General features: G+C 38.5%; 1 protein-coding gene across 1 annotated transcript in view; it reads left to right on the top strand.

Moving 5' to 3' along the window:
• Positions 1-818: 818 nt before the first annotated feature.
• Positions 819-18499, top strand: part of LOC127454756 (E3 ubiquitin-protein ligase SHPRH-like) — a 33892-nt gene continuing 16211 nt past the window's right edge. Inside the window, 20 exon segments of the mRNA XM_051722143.1 lie at positions 819-947; positions 1359-1931; positions 2087-2216; positions 2799-3017; positions 3150-3228; positions 3340-3490; positions 3632-3719; positions 3856-4118; positions 5378-6031; positions 6821-7041; positions 7043-7067; positions 7220-7298; positions 11480-11643; positions 12002-12258; positions 12381-12502; positions 12597-12685; positions 14624-14716; positions 17001-17108; positions 17193-17335; positions 17441-17614. Of these exon segments, the coding sequence (XP_051578103.1) occupies positions 1368-1931; positions 2087-2216; positions 2799-3017; positions 3150-3228; positions 3340-3490; positions 3632-3719; positions 3856-4118; positions 5378-6031; positions 6821-7041; positions 7043-7067; positions 7220-7298; positions 11480-11643; positions 12002-12258; positions 12381-12502; positions 12597-12685; positions 14624-14716; positions 17001-17108; positions 17193-17335; positions 17441-17614 (3623 nt within the window). The 5' untranslated portion in view covers positions 819-947; positions 1359-1367.

Below are 18499 nucleotides of genomic sequence, written 5' to 3'. Positions count from 1 at the left end.
CTGGGACATTTTTGTCCTGAAGGTCCTGAGTGTAACTATTTTGTGTACACAGTGTATTATAGATGTATTACAGGAACTGAGGTTGAAATATCAAAATTCCCCAAAAATACACACCTTTGGCAAAATGTATGCCGTTGGCATTAACAGCCAAAATAGAGAGAAAAAAACAAAAATGAAAAAGACAAAAATGTCCCGAAGGTCGCACAAGGGTTAAACTTTTTTAATAAGGAAAAAATTACTGAGTGCACCTTTAAATTAAAATTTAAAACCAGTAAACCTAGCTGTTTACAGATATAACCGTATAACCACCTGTACCGTGATTTGGTATAAATAAAGTGCAAAACAAAATCTCGTTTCAAACTCCTATATTTTTTTCTTTCATGGAACACAAAAGATGCTTTTCCAGCAAAAGCAAATTTGTCATGCTCCAATAGCCACAAAATGTGTCCATATAACTCGCATGTCATATCCCAAGTTTTTAAAGTCATACGTTATGAAGTAATGTTGTCATGCATTATTGTTTCCTCTGAGTTTTCTTCCTCAAGAGGAACTAACGGCTTAGAAACCCGACCAGCATTCAAGTCCCAGGACGTTTTGTTTCTGGAGACTTTTGTAACCTAAAAAATAATGTGTGGCGAAGCTAAATAAATAAAACAAATTATCCTTATCCAATAATCACGACTGTGATTGGTCCACCAAGTTGTAGCGCTGAAAAAAGTACCATGTACCACGTGCAAAGGCCGTGAACGTGAATACGAGTCTTTTCGCGCCATCTAATGTTAAAAAGCTAACATGTCTTTTGTTTTGTTCCAGACTGACGTAATTTCCTGTATTTTAAATATGGCGGATAAACGCATGAACATGTCTTACAGGGTTTGAAGCTTATTAAAGTTATTTTATATGGTTACATTGCTGCTGACAAGAGGACATACCTGGTCACACAAAATGTAAATTTATGGCGTATGATAAGGCGGTATTTTGACAGTCATTCTTCATCGTCTGGTTGAATTGATGTAATATGAATGGCAATGTTGTATGCTTATTACTTTACACTTACATTCCGCAAATAAAATTTCAGTGGAGTTAAGATCTTGCTTAATGTATATAGGTATAGTTATAGATTGCAAGCAAAAATGTTCGTTCAGTAACGTTGGTCTTTCATAACAATTGTTTTTAAGCACAAATGTCTGGAATTGAAAGCTATGGAGTCTGAAATGTTGCAATGTAACTGCAGCATCAATCATTCCGCGTCGATCACGTAACGGATACATTGTTGCAGAACGTTGCGTGACTTGAATGTAACGGTTTTGTCTTAAGAATGACAAAGTAACAACTTTTGTTTCACTGTATCTCTGGAGGGTTCCACTATGAGCAGCAGGAGGAAGCGCGCGCCGCCGGTGCGCGTGGACGAGGAGGCCAAAAGGAGACTCAACTGGAATATGCTTGAAGATCGGAGGGATGAAGGTGATCTTGAAGACATTCAGGAGTCATTCCCAGCACCATCTGACAGCTGTCTGGTTGGACCATTGCTTGAGAGTTTTATATCTTCTGCAGAAGGGCCATCAGAACAGGAACCAAGTTGCTCCACACAGGACTCCAGATACCATAGAACTGTTCCAGATACCATAGAACTGAATGTGATGCCCCTGTCTGCTCTGGATCAGGGGTGGAATGTGCTGATTGGAGAGTTTAAACTTTATCCAAAGATTCCCATTGTGTTTGGAGATGGTGCCTTATACCTCCAGCAAACAGGTGCCAGACTAAGTTTGAGTTTTAATTGTAATGAGCTGGGTGATAAGGTCAGCAGGGATCCAATTATCCCTGTGCCTTTTGATTGTTACTTTGGTGGATTATTGTTGGAGGATCTGGATTGGCTTCAGAAGAGGAAGATTATTAAACTGTGCCACATGTCAGGAAATGGATCTTTGAAGGTGTGTATTTCAAAATCATCATAATTGAGTAATGTACAACTTGCAAATGTCTAGCTTAAGTAATACATTTGTGACCATGGCTGTAAATGAGTCTAATTTCCCAAACATTAGAACTCATTATCACTGCATTTTTCACCATTTGTTTATTTTTATAGCTAAAAGTTTTTCTATTTGAGTCTGGGCTGAGAAGACCAGAATTCCTCAGTGAAGGAAATGGGCGCATTAGAAAAGCCAATCAACTTTTGCAGAAATTAATGGAATTCTTCTACGACTTTATCATCCCAGGTAATCTTTACTTTTAGCAGGGTGTACACAATTGCAAACAAATATCCCAGATGTTACTACTTCAGTAGAAAGTCAGGCTGTCAAATTCTGTTATATTCAGTTATTTTGTTAAAATTAATGGCAAGTAATATAGCTACAGTGGAAGTCTAGCTGGCTGGAGGGTTTAAAAGTATTTGTATTTTTAAGACACAAGGTAGGCCCAGCGGTGCAGCTCCATCTCTGGGCTCAGTGGGCCCAGCGGCGCAGCTCCATCTCTGGGCTCAGAACAGTGGGCCCAGTGGCGCAGATCCATGTCTGGGCTCAGTACAGTGGGCCCAGCGGCGCAGCTCCATCTCTGGGCTCAGTGGGCCCAGCGGCGCAGCTCCATCTCTGGGCTCAGTACAGTGGGCCCAGCGGCGCAGCTCCATCTCTGGGCTCAGTTCCATTTTTGGGCCACGGTGGGCCCCGTTGCGCAGCACCATCAATGGGCTCAGTAGGCCCCGTGGAGCAGCTCCATCTCTGGGCTCAGTAGGTTAAAATATTGCAAACATTCCTTATGATATCTGTATTCTTTTATTGTTTATCTTTTTCCTTTTATGATAGAGGTGATTGAAAATGAAGAGGAAGAGTGTGACACTGATCTAGAGCGTCAGAATGTTGAGGAGCTGTATGATTATGTCAGGCACCTCCACCAGACAGAGGCAGCGGAGCAGAGCTTTGATGTCCAACATCCTGGACTCATCCCAGTGCTAAGACCCTATCAGAGCCAGGCAGTCAACTGGATGCTGAAGAAAGAGAAGTATAAAAACATCAGCTTCAAAGGTCCGGATCTGTCTCAAAATAAGTGTTTAGCAATTATTTCACAAATTCCTTTAGGATGTGAATTCATTAAAAAAAATTTAAAAAAAGAGTTTGTTCCATGTAAATTCACAGTGTTTCATTTTTCTCGTACAGAGCAAAGGTTGCATTTTCTTTGGAGAGAAGTAGTCACAATCTGTGGCAAAAAACTCTTTTACAATCCTTACACTGGATGGTAAGATACATTTTCTTAAATTTTTTTTTAGAATACCACAACTAAAATGTCCCTTTAATAATTGATCAGCCTCCATGTTCATGGTTTTTATTGCCCTGGCCTCCCTCATAGCTTGATCCGAGAGTTTCCCCTGGCTGGAGTGGACTGGCCTGGGGGAATCCTTGCTGATGAGATGGGGCTTGGGAAAACCGTGGAAGTACTGGCCCTAATTCTATGTAATACCCGGCAAAACCTAGAGCACGGTGCTCTCACTTTACCTGTGGTATGTTAGCGACCACACTTGAAATCTTGAAATATCTGTGAACTGTTATACACATAATTAAATTGCATGGGAGAATAACATATTTTGTTGCACCTTTCAAGAACTGCTGTTGTTTAAGTTTTGTGTTTCTGTCCTGTCTAGGGACGATCTGTGAATTACTTTGTCCCTCCACCTCAATTAGAGAGACAAAGAACAATTAAACATGAGGTGAGACCCAAGGAGAAGATCAAAAATTTGCACCAACTTTTGTTATCCAACAAACTCTTCATTAATTGCATTCTCGAAATCCAAGCAAATGTTGCATGAAGTTGTGTTTTTTTCCCATGAAGTCTGAAAGCATCAATTCTAAATAAATGTGCATTTTCTCCTTTTAGCTGTTCGTGGGATGCTGTTGACAGCGATTAAAGAAATGAAGGTTGGGAAAGGTGCATCAGTGAATGCCATTTTTACTTATCTAAGAAACATGTACAAGTACGACACCTTGAAGAACCGGAACCACATAAAGAAAATCCTGACCAAGCTCATTAGTGAGAACATTGTGGAGCAGGTCAAAGGACGTGGGTTAGCAGGATCCTTCAAACTGGGGAAGAACTACAAAGAAAAAAAGAAATCAGCAAATGCTCGAACTGTGTGTAATTTTCACATTTGCTATTTTTAATTAAATATGCATTACTGTGCAAACGTTTCAGGCACTTGTGAAAAATGTTGCATAGTGAGGAGGATGTCTTCAAAAATAATGACATAAATAGTTTTCATTTATCAGTTAACATCATACAAAGTCCAGTAAACATAAAAAAAGCTAAATCAATATTCGGTGTGACCACCTTTGCCTTTAAAACAGCCCCAATTCTCCTAGGTACACCTGGACACAGTTTTTCTTGATTGTTGGCAGATAGGATGTTCCAAGCTTCTTAGAAGAACTGTGGCAAATTCTCCATCTATTTAGGCTGTCTCAATTGCTTCTGTTTCTTTATGTAATCTCAGACTGACTCGATGTTCAGTGGGGTGCTCTATGAGGGCCATGACATCTGTTGCAGGGCTCCCCGTTCTTCTATTCTAATCTTTTCTATTTGCAAAAGTAATGTTTGGGAGTCTAACATTTATATTTCCTATTGACACACTGAAGCTGAAGATGTAAATAACCATCTTAAGACAAATTGTTTTGTGAAACATCTTATGTGCCTAAGACTTTTGCACAGTACTGTATATAGCACAGACACCTGTACCTTATTGCTTAATTATACTTTAAATAGTCAGAATGGAGTATGCATGTTTTAAAGGAATGTCCTGGGTTCAAAACAAGTTAAGCTCAATTGACAGCATTTGTGGCATATTGATTACCACAAAAAAAATTCATCCCTTGTTTAAGAAATAGAAAAAAATCGCAGTTACAGTAAGGTACTTACAATGGAAGTGAATGGAACCAATCTACAAACATTAAAATACACACCGTTTCAAAGGTCTAGCCACAAAACGTGAACATTATACCTATTAACATGATTTTAGTGTGATCAATCTTATGTGTAAAATGATATCATCACAACAACGTAACGCAGGTAAACCCTGTAATATGGTAAACACTGTAACGTCAGTACATCCCTGATTTGATCATATCTAAAATCATGGTAACATGTATAAAGTTTACTTTTTGTGGCTATACACTTTTGAATCCATGTGTATTTTAAGTGATGGACTGGCCCCATTCACTTTCATCGCAAGTGCCTTACTGTAACTGCGATTATATTTTTTAATAAAACTTTTTGTTGTTGTTGTGGTAATCAACATTATGCCACAAATGCTGGTAATTCATCTTAACTTGTACTGAACCTGGAACATTCATTTTAATAGGATATTTTGTGCTTTTTTTTCCTTTTTTTTTTTTTTAAGAAGTCAATTGAGAACGTTACTCCCAGGAGGACATCTCGTCGGGTTTCTGTTCAGGAGAAAGAGGCATCAGTGACCTCCTACACCACAGCATTTGATTCTGAAGATACAGTAAGCAGTGTGGAACCGCCTCTCCTCACAAATGAACTAAAGTGTAAAACCCTTCTGGAGCCCATGAAACCAAGTGACCAGAGCAGCACTAACACTTAGCACCCACAGCGCAAGATGCCAATAGACATCACTGATGAATATGAACCCAAAAAAGAAACAACAGAAGACTGTGGAAGTCTCTATATTGAGAGTACTGAATCAGAACTTTCCCAAAGTTCTCAACCAGAACCCGAAACCCCAACTAGAGCATCTGTGGTCCCGTTCAATACATCGGATTACCGCTTCGAGTGCATCTGTGGAGAGCTCGGTCTTGTGGACTATAAAGCTCGAGTCCAGTGCCTGAACTGTCTGCTCTGGCAGCATGCTGAGTGCGTCAATTACAAAGAGGAGAACCTGGAAACGACCCCGTTCTATTGCCCACACTGCTTAGTAGCCATGACCCCTGTGTCCACTGGTGCCACCCTGATCATATCTCCCAGCTCCATTTGTCACCAGTGGGTGGATGAAATTAACCGGCACATTCACACTTCCTCCCTCAGAGTGCTGGTAAGGAGCAACCAGAGATCCTCTACTACTATTTAGTTATACGCATTAGTTGTAGGGACTTCAGGATCATTTTCTGATTCGATCACTGACTCCTGCATGATATCTTGAATGATATCATGCATCTTTACTCCAGCAGGTGGCGATCAGTGAGTAAATTTAAGTCATGTTCACGAACACCATTTAGTCTAAAGGCTTCAGTGTTTCATTCCCAAGTCTCATTCAGTGCTGTTTAGTCCGTAAGTCCTTCCAAATGACTATCAATACTGACCGAATTTAGTTTTGATTGGTCTGAAGTGGTTCCGACCAATTTCCTTCCCAAGTGCCATTTGTTCAGTAAGTCCCCTAGAACAACATCCAGTGCTAACTAAATCATAAAATTAGTTGCCATTTAGTCAGCAAGTCCCTATGAATGACATCCACTGTTGACCAAATCTTGTTTTGAGTCTGGTGGAATTTTTTCACCAATTCCGTTCAACCAATATGTCTCTCCGAAAAATATCCAGTGCTGACTGAATCTTTGCCATATTTTGCTTATGGTCATGTATTTTCACAGTAAGTTCATCCAACCAATTTACAGTCCACACTATAAGGCTTTTTGTTTGTGCTATAGTCTTTTGTAGGTAGAAAAAAGCCTCCCTGCTACAAGAGAGAAATTATGGTGAACACAAAATACAAATCAGTTTGGGGATTTTATTGTTCACTTAAAAGAGCCATTCATGGCTGAAACTAGCTAATGCTAACTAGCAGTTGTTACTGTAGTTTAACGCCGTATTTAACCTATCTTTTCAGGTATATCAGGGTGTGAAGAGACACGGTTTTATCCAGCCCCACATTCTGGCTGAACAAGATGTTGTCATCACCACCTATGACGTGTTGCGCACTGAACTCAATTACGTCGACATCCCTCACAGCAATAGCAAAGATGGCCGCCGATTCCGCAACCAGAAGCACTACATGGCCATACCAAGCCCTCTAGTGGCCGTGGAGTGGTGGCGCATTTGTTGGGATGAAAATGGTGGAGTGCACTACAGCCAAGGTGATCATATCAATATTAGAACATAGAAATATTTATTATGTTTTCCTTTATCCCAGAGATAACACAGACAGAGAATAGCTTTATTTGGTTTCAATGAAAAGGCAAGGAAATAATTATTTACTATTAGTAATTCAATCTCTCTGTTTTTTCAGGCTGCAGAAATGGCTTTGCGCCTCGCATCTGTTAATCGTTGGTGTGTCAGTGGAACACCTGTGCAGAGAGGTTTGGAAGGTGAGAAAGCCAGAATAAATTAACATCATGCTAATGTATGACTTGGTTTTGAAGCTAAATATATATATATATATATGATATTTTTAGCCTTTTGTTAAAATAAATCTTGATGTTTATATATTTGTTCTAAAAAGCTTATTTTTTTTAATTTATTTACTTTTTTCTAACCAAATTTTCATGGAAACCACTGTTGTCAAGTATACTGAAAAAGAAAAATGCAGTACAAATTTGGTAATAACAAAAATAATAAAAAATTATAATAAAGTTTTCCAATGTATGTAATATAACAATAAATAGTAATAAACAGCAACATTTTCATATGTATTATATATTATAATAAATACTCTGGATTCACTATTTATAGGTATGTGTTTGAGTAACATGAAAATATTTCTCCCAAATTCCAAATAAAAATATTGTCATTTAGAGCATTTATTTGCAGAAAATGACAACTGGTCAAAATAACAAAAGATCTCGAATAATGCAAAGAAAACAAGTTCATATTCATTTTTAAACAACACAATACTAATGTTTTAACTTGAGAAGAGTTCAGAAATCAATATTTGGTGGAATAACACTGATTTTCAATCACAGTTTTCATGCATCTTGGCATGTTCTCGACCAGTCTTTCACATTGCTGTTGGGTGACTTTATGCCACTCCTGGCACAAAAATTCAAGCATTTCTTCTTTGTTTGATGGCTTGTGACTATCTATCTTCCTCTTGATCACATTCAAGAGGTTTTCAATGAGGTTCAGGTCTGGAGATTGGGCTGGCCATGACAGGGTCTTGATCCGGTGCTCCTCCATCCACACCTTGGTTGACCTGGTTGTGTAGCATGGAGCATTGACCTGCTGGAAAAAACAGTTCTCAGAGTTGGGGAACATTTTCAGAACAGAAGGAAGCAAGTTTTCTTCCAGGATAACCTTGTATGTGGCTTGATTCATGCGTCCTTCACAAAGTCTAATCTGCCAGATTCCAGCCTTGCTGAAGCACTCCCAGAGTATTAGTATTGTGTTGTTTAAAAATGAATATGAACTTGTTTTCTTTGCATTATTCAAGGTCTGAAAACACTGCATCTTTTTTGTTATTTTGACCAGTTGTCATTTTCTGCAAATAAATATAAAGAAATAATATTTTTATTTGGAATTTGTGAGAAATGTTGTCAATACTTTATAGAATAAAACAAAAATGTTCATTTTACTCAAACACATACATTTAAATAGTAAATTCAGAGAAACTTTTGCAGTGGTTTCTTAAATTTTTCCAGAGCTGTATATATAGATATACATATATATATTGGGCATGTAACGATATACAAATTTCACGATACGATACGAGCACCCACAAATGTTTCATGCAAACTTATTCAAGGATTCAACATAAATGTCTTAAATTGTAAATGGCACAAAAGTGTCTGACATTGGCAACAAAAAGCAGATCTCTAAGTAACTTAAACAACAGCACTGCATTTATTTTGTTTAATTGTTGAGAAAAACTTTTTCTCTTGAGAAAATAAGTTTGTCTACACTCTAGTCATTTATATTTGTGTAGCACTTTTCACAATACACGTATTAAAGCAGCTTTATAGAAAATCATGCCTTGTTGTCTGAAAGCCTCCTGTGAACAAGCTGAAGTGACTGTAACAAGGAAAAAACTCTAGAGTAACCTGACCTCTGGTTTTACGATATATGTACATAATCCAATATTATCTCTGTCCCCCGTTTCACTTTGCATGTAAACTTTACCGGCGTTATTACCAGCTTATAACATGTGCGCAAGTCTCAAAGCTGTTTACATTTTGAAGTCAAAAACAGATAATTATGAGTCTCATGCAATCGCAGGTTTCTTACATGAGCATCTTGCTGTGCATGTCACGCTCCGTGTCGGCTGGGAGAGGCGGTTGTTAAATTTACTGCTGCTGTTTCTGCATCACAAATCCACTGATTTTCACAGTGATGTTGGCGTAAATAAAATGACGTGTTTGATGTGCTGTAGCACCAGGACATGACACTGTTGTTTGGCAAATTCGACAAGCTGTACCGCTACAGAACAATCTACTTGCCGTTTGCCATCAATCTTCTTGCCTATGTACTGTAGGTGTGTTGCTCTGTTGTCCTGTGAGCGCTCAGTGCCGCCTCTTCGGGGAGGAGACTGTTTCGCCGCTCTCAATATTGCTCTGCTTGGTTTTAATTACACTATAATGCGTTTATGAAGTGTACAATACATATGGTATTGTATAGTGAACGTTGTATCGAACGGTACAGTACGATAAAATATTTTTTTACAACCCTAGTATATATACGTACAGTGCATCTGGAAAGTATTCGCAGCGCTTCACTTTTTCCACATATTGTTATGTTACAGCCTTATTCCAAAATGGATTAAATTAATTATTTTCCTCAAATTCTGCAAACGATACCCCATAATGACAATGTGAAAGAAGTTTGTTTGAAATCTTTGCAAATGTATTAAAAATAAAAACGATAAAAATCACATGTACATAAGTATTCACAGCCTTTGCCACGACACTCAAAATTGAGCTCAGGTGCATCCTGTTTCCACTGATCATCCTTGAGATGTTTCTACAACTTGATTGGAGTCCACCTGTGGTAAATTCAGTTGATTGGACATGATTTGGAAAGGCACACACCTGTCTATATAAGGTCATACAGTTAACAGTGCATGTCAGAGCACAAACCAAGCCATGAAGTCCAAGGAATTGTCTGTAGACCTCCGAAACAGGATTGTATCGAGACACAGATCTGGGGAAGGGTACAGAAAAATGTCTGCAGCATTGAAGGTCCCAATGAGCACAGTGGCCTCCATCATCCATAAATGGAAGAAGTTTGGAACCACCAGGACTCTTCCTAGAGCTGGCCTCCCGGCCAAACTGCGCGATCGGGGGAGAAGGGCCTTAGTCAGAGAGGTGACCAAGAATGCGATGGTCACTCTGACAGAGCTCCAACATTTCTCTGTGGAGAGAGGAGAGCCTTCCAGAAGAACAACCATCTCTGCAGCACTCCACCAATCAGGCCTGTATGGTAGAGTGGCCAGACAGAAGCCACTCCTCAGTAAAAGGCACATGACAGCCTGCCTGGAGTTTGCCAAAAGGCACCTGAAGGACTCTCAGACCATGAGAAACAAAGATTGAACTCTTTGGCCTGAATGGCAAGCGTCATGTCTGGAGGAAACCAGGCACCGCTCATCACCTGGCCAATACCATCCCTACAGTGAAGCATGGTGGTGGCAGCATCATGCTGTGGGGATGTTTTTCAGTGGCAGGAGCTGGGAGACTAGTCAGGGTCGAGGGAATGATGAATGCAGCAATGTACGGAGACATCCTTGATGAAAACCTGCTCCAGAGCGCTCTGGACCTCAGACGGGGGCGAAGGTTCATCTTCCAACAGGACAACAACCCTAAGCACACAGCCAAGATAACAAAGGAGTGGCTACGGGACAACTCTGTGAATGTCCTTGAGTGGCCCAGCCAGAGCCCAGACTTGAACCCGATTGAACATCTCTGGAGAGATCTGAATATGGCTGTGCACCAATGCTTCCCATCCAACCTGATGGAGCTTGAGAGGTCCTGCAAAGAAGAATGGGAGAAACTGCCCAAAAATAGGTGTGCCAAGCTTGTAGCATCATACTCAAAAAGACTTGAGGCTGTAATTGGTGCCAAAGGTGCTTCAACAAAGTATTGAGCAAAGGTTGTGAATACTTCTGTACATGTGAATTTTTTTTTTTTTTTTTTTTTTTTGACCAGTAGTATGTGTGTGTGTGTGTGTATGTGTGTGTATATATATATATATATATATATATATATATATAACATTTTTAATCGAACATATTAATGCATGTAAAATGCTATCCCAGAATTTCTATAAGACTGGCCAGCTAGTGCAGTCTTTAGGAAAAGCACAGAATTTCATTGCCAAATAAAGCGAATTTAAATAATTTCACTCTTAACAAGTTTATTACGCAACAAAATAATTTGGACTATATCGTAAATATTCTATAAATATATCGCCCAGCCCTACTCAGAAGCTTGATTGTGCAAATATGTGTTGTGTTTGAACACTAGAAAGACAACTTGTAATGTAACCAGAAATTACTTTTGTGTTGTTTTTGTTTTTTTGGTGCTATTTTTTTATTTATTATTTTTCATATGCAATCTTTTAGATTTGTATGGTCTTGTCCTGTTCTTGGGTGTTGATCCTTACTGGGTTAAGTATTGGTGGTACAAGTTACTCTATCGCCCATACTGCCATGGCAATACGGGACCACTCTACAGTGTCATTGGTCAACTACTATGGCGATCTGCCAAAAAAGATGTAATTGATCAGGTTAGTGGTTAACTACCATAAACATCACCTTATGCGTTGCAAAAAAATCTTAAATCTTAAAAGAACAATCCATATTTTTGTCGTTTACAAGAAAAAAAAAATATACATCCTTAAAACAAGACACATTTACTTGAAGCAAATTGACAAGATATTATGGCTTGTTTTTAGAGAAATATAAAAAGCTTCAGTGAGGTTTATGCTTAAAACATTGTCATTTTGCTTCTCAGATACTGTAAATGTCTTGTTTTCAGCATGATTTTATATTTTTACTAGAAACAAAGACGACAATATAGAGTAATTAAATTATTACCAAGGTATTCAGACTATTAGTCTTAATTTGGATGCATGTGCTTTGCAGATCCAGATTCCCCCTCAAGCAGAAGAGATCCACTGGCTCAACTTCTCCCCAGTAGAAGGACACTTTTACCATCGCCAGCATGAGGTTTGCTCCCAGGATGCTCTTCTCAAGTTAAGAAAGATCTCTGATTGGTCGCTGAAGCTGGGCAGTTTGGACAGACGCACTGTCACTACTATACTATACCCACTTCTACGACTACGCCAGGCTTGCTGCCATCCGCAAGCTGTCAGGGGAGAATTCCTGCCTTTCCAGAAAAGGTTGGGTTCCTTATTGATTCTTAGAAAGATTTCTAAAGGGCACAGATGTTTGAATAATTTATCTGTTTTTGTTAAATGAAGTACTATTGTTCATTTTGTCCAAACTGATTTTCCTGTTGAAGCACAATGACTATGGAGGAGTTATTGAAGTCCCTGCAGAAGAAATGTCGTGTGGAGTGTGAAGAGGCTCACAGGCAACTGGTGTGTGCTTTCAATGGTCTGGCTGGAATCCATATCATCAGAGGTACTAACCAGTGAACACCTGGTTATTCGCCTGTAGATGTGCTGACTGGTGTGGACATTTCTAACTATATAACTATGGTTGCTGTGTGCCTCAGGTGAATTTGTGGATGCTGCAGAGATGTACAGAGAAGTCTTACGATCATCTGAAGAACATAAAGAAAGACTGAAAACTGATTCCCTTCAGGTAAAGAAGTGCAATTCAATATCTGTTCATTTCTATTTACAGTTGAAGTCAGAAGTTTACATACACTTAGGTTGAAGTCATTAAAAATTTTTAACCACTCAGATTTAATATTAGCAAACTATAGTTTTGACAAGTTGTTTTGGACATACAATTGTTTGTAGACAGATTGTTTCACTTTTAATTGACTATTTCACAATTCCAGTAGGTCAGAAGTTTACATACACTAAGAAGTTAACTGTGCCTTTTAAGCAGCTTGGAAAATTCCAGAAAATTATGTCAAGCCTTTAGAAAATTAACCAATTAGCTTCTGATAGGAGGTGTACTGAATTGGAGGTGTATCTGTAGATGTATTTTAAGGCCTACCTTCAAACTCAGTGCCTCTTTGCTTGACATCATGGGAAAATCATAAGAAATCAGCCAAGACCTCAGGAAAAAAATTGTGGACATGCACAAGTCTGGATCATCCTTGGAAGCAATTTCCAAATGCCTGAAGGTACCATGTTCATATGTACAAACAATAGTACGCAAGTATAAACACCATGGGACCACACAGCCATCATACCGCTCAGGAAGGAGACGCATTCTGTCTCCTAGAGACGAACGTAGTTTGGTGCGAAAAGTGCAAATCAATCCCAGAACAACAGCAAAGGACCTTGTGAAGATGCTGGAGGAAACAGGTAGACAAGTATCCATATCCACAGTAAAACAAGTCCTATATTGACATAACCTGAAAGGCTGCTCAGCCAGGAAGAAGCCACTGCTCCAAAACCTCCATAAAAAAGCCAGACTACAGTTTGCAAGTGCACATGGGGACAAAGATCTTACTTTTTGGAGAAATGTCCTCTGGTCTAATGAAACAAATATTGAACTGTTTGGCCATATTGACCATTGTTATGTTTGGAGGAAAAAGGGTGAGGCTTGCAAGCCGAAGAACACCATCCCAACCTTGAAGCATGGGGGTGGCAGCATCATGTTGTGGGGGTGCTTTGCTGCAGGAGGGACTGGTGCAGTTCACAAAATAGATGGCATCATGAGGAAGGAAAATTATGTGGATATATTGAAGCAACATCTCAAGACATCAGCCAGGAAGTTAAAGCTCAGTCACAAGTGGGTCAATGACCCCAAGCATACCTCCAAAGTTGTGGCAAAATGGCTTAAGGACAACAAAGTCAAGGTATTGGAGTGGCCATCACAAAGCCCTGACCTAAGACAGGGAATGTTTTCTACGATTAAATGTCAGGAATTGTGTAAAACTGAGTTTAAATGTATTTGGCTTAGGTATATGTAAACTTCTGAATTCAACTGTAAATTCTATTCCAATTTAATTCCAGGTTAATTCAATTCCAGTTCCAATTCAACTAGTTTTCAATCACATTTCCAGTTTAATTCATATTTAGTTCAAGTTACAGTTCAACTCATATTCCATTGCTGTTACAGTTCGATTCATATTCAAGTCCAGTTCCAATTCAATTAATTTCCTATTCATATTCAATTCCAGTATATATTCTAGTTCCAATTCCTGTTCCAACTGAAATTATATTAAATTTCATTAACAATTCTAGTTCCAGTTCTTATTCAGTTCAATTCTAGTTCCAATTTCAGTTCCAATTCATATTCAAATCAAGTATAAATGCTAATTTCAGTTCCTGTTCCAATTAAATTCATTATTCATATCCAGTTCCAAATTAATTCTATTCAGTTCCAGTCCCAGTTCCAATTTCAGTTCCAATTTCAGTTCCAATTCATTTCATATTCAAATCAAGTATAAATGCTATTTCAATTTCTGTTCCATTTCGATTCATATTCAAATCCATTTCCAATTTTAATTCAATTTAATCCCACTTCAAATTAGTTAAAATGTAAATATTTTTTTGTAAACAATTTCATTTCATGAACTTTATTGCTTTGGCTTTTAACATTTCTTGGCTGAAAATCTAGAGGCTTCATGCTACCCACAATCTGATGGAACTTCTTAATGCAAAGCATCCTGGGATACCTCCAACACTGAGAGATGACAGTCTAAAAGAAGAGGTTGGTATAATCTCCCATGACCACAATGCAGTTGTTCTATGTTATTATTTTTAAACAGAAAGTGAGGATGTTTGTCAATCAGCTTCCTAGTTTAGTAGTCAGGGCACTGACAAGGGAGTCCATTTCTAGGGGTGTCCCAATCGCAAAATCATTCCAGTGCACTGAAACGTTTGCTCCCTAAAAATTCCCAGAATGCACTGTTAAATGTCTTCTGGAGTCTCTCAAGTCATTAGAGGATGAGCATAAATGTAAATATATGATGTCAAATCCTTATCTTCTCTTTAAAAGATAATTATCTTTCATCCATAATGTTCATGAAAGGGATACAATCTTTAAAATATTAAGAGTTGTTAGAAAAAGATTAAAAATGTACTCCTTTGCAGGGCTGTAACCACAATATACTTTGAGGGGGACAAGTCCCCCCCAATAATTGATATCCTTGTTACTGTTCTGCTGCAGTTCATTATGCACCACTGTCTAATTGTCATTAAGCTGTTGTAGGAATAACATAATGGTTTAAAAAAGTGTCATTTTTACCACGCTCAGTAGTCTAACACCGCTCGTCAATGTCATATGAGATAGCCAATCAAATCGATGAAGGCGGGACTCAAGTTTAAAATGGTAAGCGGGAACCTCGTGGATTATCCCAGCGCCATGCATCATCAAGCAGTTCAGGTTAAGAGTGCTTGTGTCATGTGAGATGTAAGTATGTAACTAACATGCAATATTTGCCCTCTGTTTAATGATTGAAATGTTGTACTGACCGACATTAATTTCCAAGGGTGCAAACTATTCACCATTTGGTAAAATTCGCCGTTTTGAATTTAAAACAAAAATATGTCACGTACAGTACGTGATTTTTATGTCATTCATAACTGTGAATGTGAAAACATTAACGGAGCCGTTTTCAGCATTTCAGCAGAGCGTTATCACCCAGATCAGAACTAGAACATGGTAAGACTTGTGACTTCTATTGAGTTTTTAGGTTGTGGCAAGGACAGTGTCATATATTTTTAATGCAAATATTATTAGGTAATAATTTAAAATCAATTTAAGATTTTCTAAATAATTTCTTTGTCTTAAATTAATTCTGAGTTTTGTATCTCCTAAGAGTCCATTTTTATTTTGAGTATGTCCTTGTCAGGTTTGTGCTCAAAAACTGAGCCACCAGTTAAAGGAGTAGTTCACCTAGAAATGGAAAATGTGCTTTTCCTCACTCATTTACTCACCATTATGTTGTTCAAAACCCACCTGCTGTTACTTTTTCTTGGAACATAAAAATAGATATTTTAAGCAGCTCTATTCCATAGAACAGTTTATAGTGAGCAGGAGCTGTCAAGCTTCAAAAAGGACAAATACTATAAAGCACTATTAAAGGTTCAGTATAAAGACATCATAACAGTTGTCCATTTGACTCGTGCATTATATTCCAAGCTTTCTGGGGCCATAACAGATATGTGTTGTATGAACTACATTTATGGTATTTTTATAATCATTTTTTTTCTCTTTGGACCTTGACAGCAGTGGTCAGTATGAACTGTTTTTGTATGGAAAAGAGCAGCATTTGTGTTCTTGATGAAAATATTACTTGAGGGCAGTAAATAATTTTGTGTATTTTCTTTTTGTTAGCCAGCTGACACAGTCATGTCATTTTATAGATACATCAATGATGAAAATAAATTCGAATTATATTCATCTTTTCTTCGAGACAGTACAAAAAAGAAAGAAAAGATGACTGAATCAAATTGCTAGCAATGTAGACAGTGTTTGTCTTGTACTGTGTGAACTTTAAAAATACATGTATCTTTTAAAACCAAAAATGATACAATTTTGGGTCTTTATTGCATTTCAAAATGATTGCATTCAGTGCCTTTACTATATTAAAGGACCAAAGAGGACCATTATATTTGTGACCTCAACACCCATGACCCCCCCACCCCCAAAATGGTTTGGTCCAATGTTCAAGACATGGTTACGGCTATTTATTTTTCATAATAACACTGTATGTCATACAATATTTACAACAAAAACAAAAAATAGTGTTATTTATGCAGTGATGTTGATGATTAATACCAGCTGCATTTAAAAAAAACAAAAAAACAATGTTATTGTGTCACAGGTAATTGGGTCATAAGTGTCCCAATGCTCTGTGGATCAGTACCCTTGCCAGTGCCCAAATTCGTGTTCACGATATTCTGATTCACGACATAGGTTGCGAGATGAGACACAACCTGAGTTTTGTTTGCTCATCAATTCTAGTTATTTGTGTTTGTGTTTTTCCAAGGCTGAACGGCTAAAGCAGCATTACATGGCTAAGGTGAACTCAGAGGTTTCTGAAGCACATCAGAACCTACAACCTGTTCTTCAAAACATTAAAGAGCTAAAACGCAAGGTAAGAAGCTCAGTGATTATATATTTATTGCTTTGTGTTTTTATTTAGTTTATTTATTTTTAATAGTTTTGTACTGTGCCCTAGGTGAACCTTCGCTCCCCCTGGTGGCTGGACATCATACAACAGGCAATGCAGTACTTCATTGACGATGACCTTGTCAGCCGCATCCAAAATGAGCTCACCTGCAGTTATAAACAACAAGCCAACAAGCTCTCATTGGCAGACAAGTAATCCAGCATCCATTCCTCAAATGGATTATAGATTTGTCCTCTCTTTTTTTTTTTTCATGTTTATTGTTTTTGCTGCACATTTATTAATGAAGTCTCATGTAGGTTTCATGATGGCCGTGGTCTCCAGTTTCTTCTCAGCACTCAAATAGACGATTTGATCAAATCACAGAAAACCGTCCAGGATGCTGTTAAGAAGCTGGAGGGGCCGCCTTCGCAACAAGTCATTGAGGAAACAACACTTTGCCACCTGCGGCCCATTCGGCTGCCACTGAACAAGTAAAATCTTGTCAATGTTTAAAGATGGATTATGTAATTTCTATTGCACCAGTGGAACCAAATGAAATCATTCTTTTTGGATTTTTCCCCTTTTTCTCCCAATTTGGAATGCCCAATTCCCAATGTGCTTTTAAGTCCTTGTGGTCACGTAGTGATTCGCCTCAGTCCGGGTGGCGGAGGACGAATCCCATTTGCCTCCGCGTCTGAGATTGTCAACTCACGCATCTTATCATGTTGCTTGTTGAGCACGTTGCCACGGAGATATAGCGCGTGTGGAGGCTTCACGCCATTCACCACGGCAATCACGCTCAACTCACCATGCGCCCCACCGAGAACGAACCACATTATAGCGACCACGAGGAGGTTACCCCATGTGACTCTACCCTCCCTAGCAACCGGGCCAATTTGGTTGCTTAGGAGACCTGGCTGGAGTCACTCAGCACGCCCTGGGATTTGAACTAGCGAACTCCAGGGGAATTAAATCGTCCTTAAATATTTGTCCCAAACATTTTCAACAAGCCCACGGAGACTATGCATTATTATAGTTTTTTCGATCGCAAATTATTTTTCTCATAATTTCAGTATAACAAAGAAGGGAAGTTAAATTGATGTTTACTAAGTTATCTCAAGAAAACAAGACAGTTTAAAAATAATAATGTATGGCGCAGGCACGTGCCGTGTGCTTTGAGACTGGGCAAGCATCAAAGATTTTTAATACTCATTATTAAACGCTGTGCCCAAAACACATTATACGGGTGAGTGTAATGCCGCAGAAATGATATAGATGTAAATTGTTGCCTTGGATCCCACCAGTCCACTGAAACAATTATGTCACTGTGGCGAACTTCATGACCACATTTTTTAAATTATGGACAGTAATATTGC

This window comes from Myxocyprinus asiaticus, chromosome 17 (genome assembly GCF_019703515.2).
Source record: "Myxocyprinus asiaticus isolate MX2 ecotype Aquarium Trade chromosome 17, UBuf_Myxa_2, whole genome shotgun sequence".
Taxonomy (NCBI): Eukaryota; Metazoa; Chordata; class Actinopteri; order Cypriniformes; family Catostomidae; genus Myxocyprinus; species Myxocyprinus asiaticus.
The sequence above is the reverse complement of the archived record's forward strand: the minus strand, read 5'-3'. Positions and strand labels throughout refer to the sequence as shown.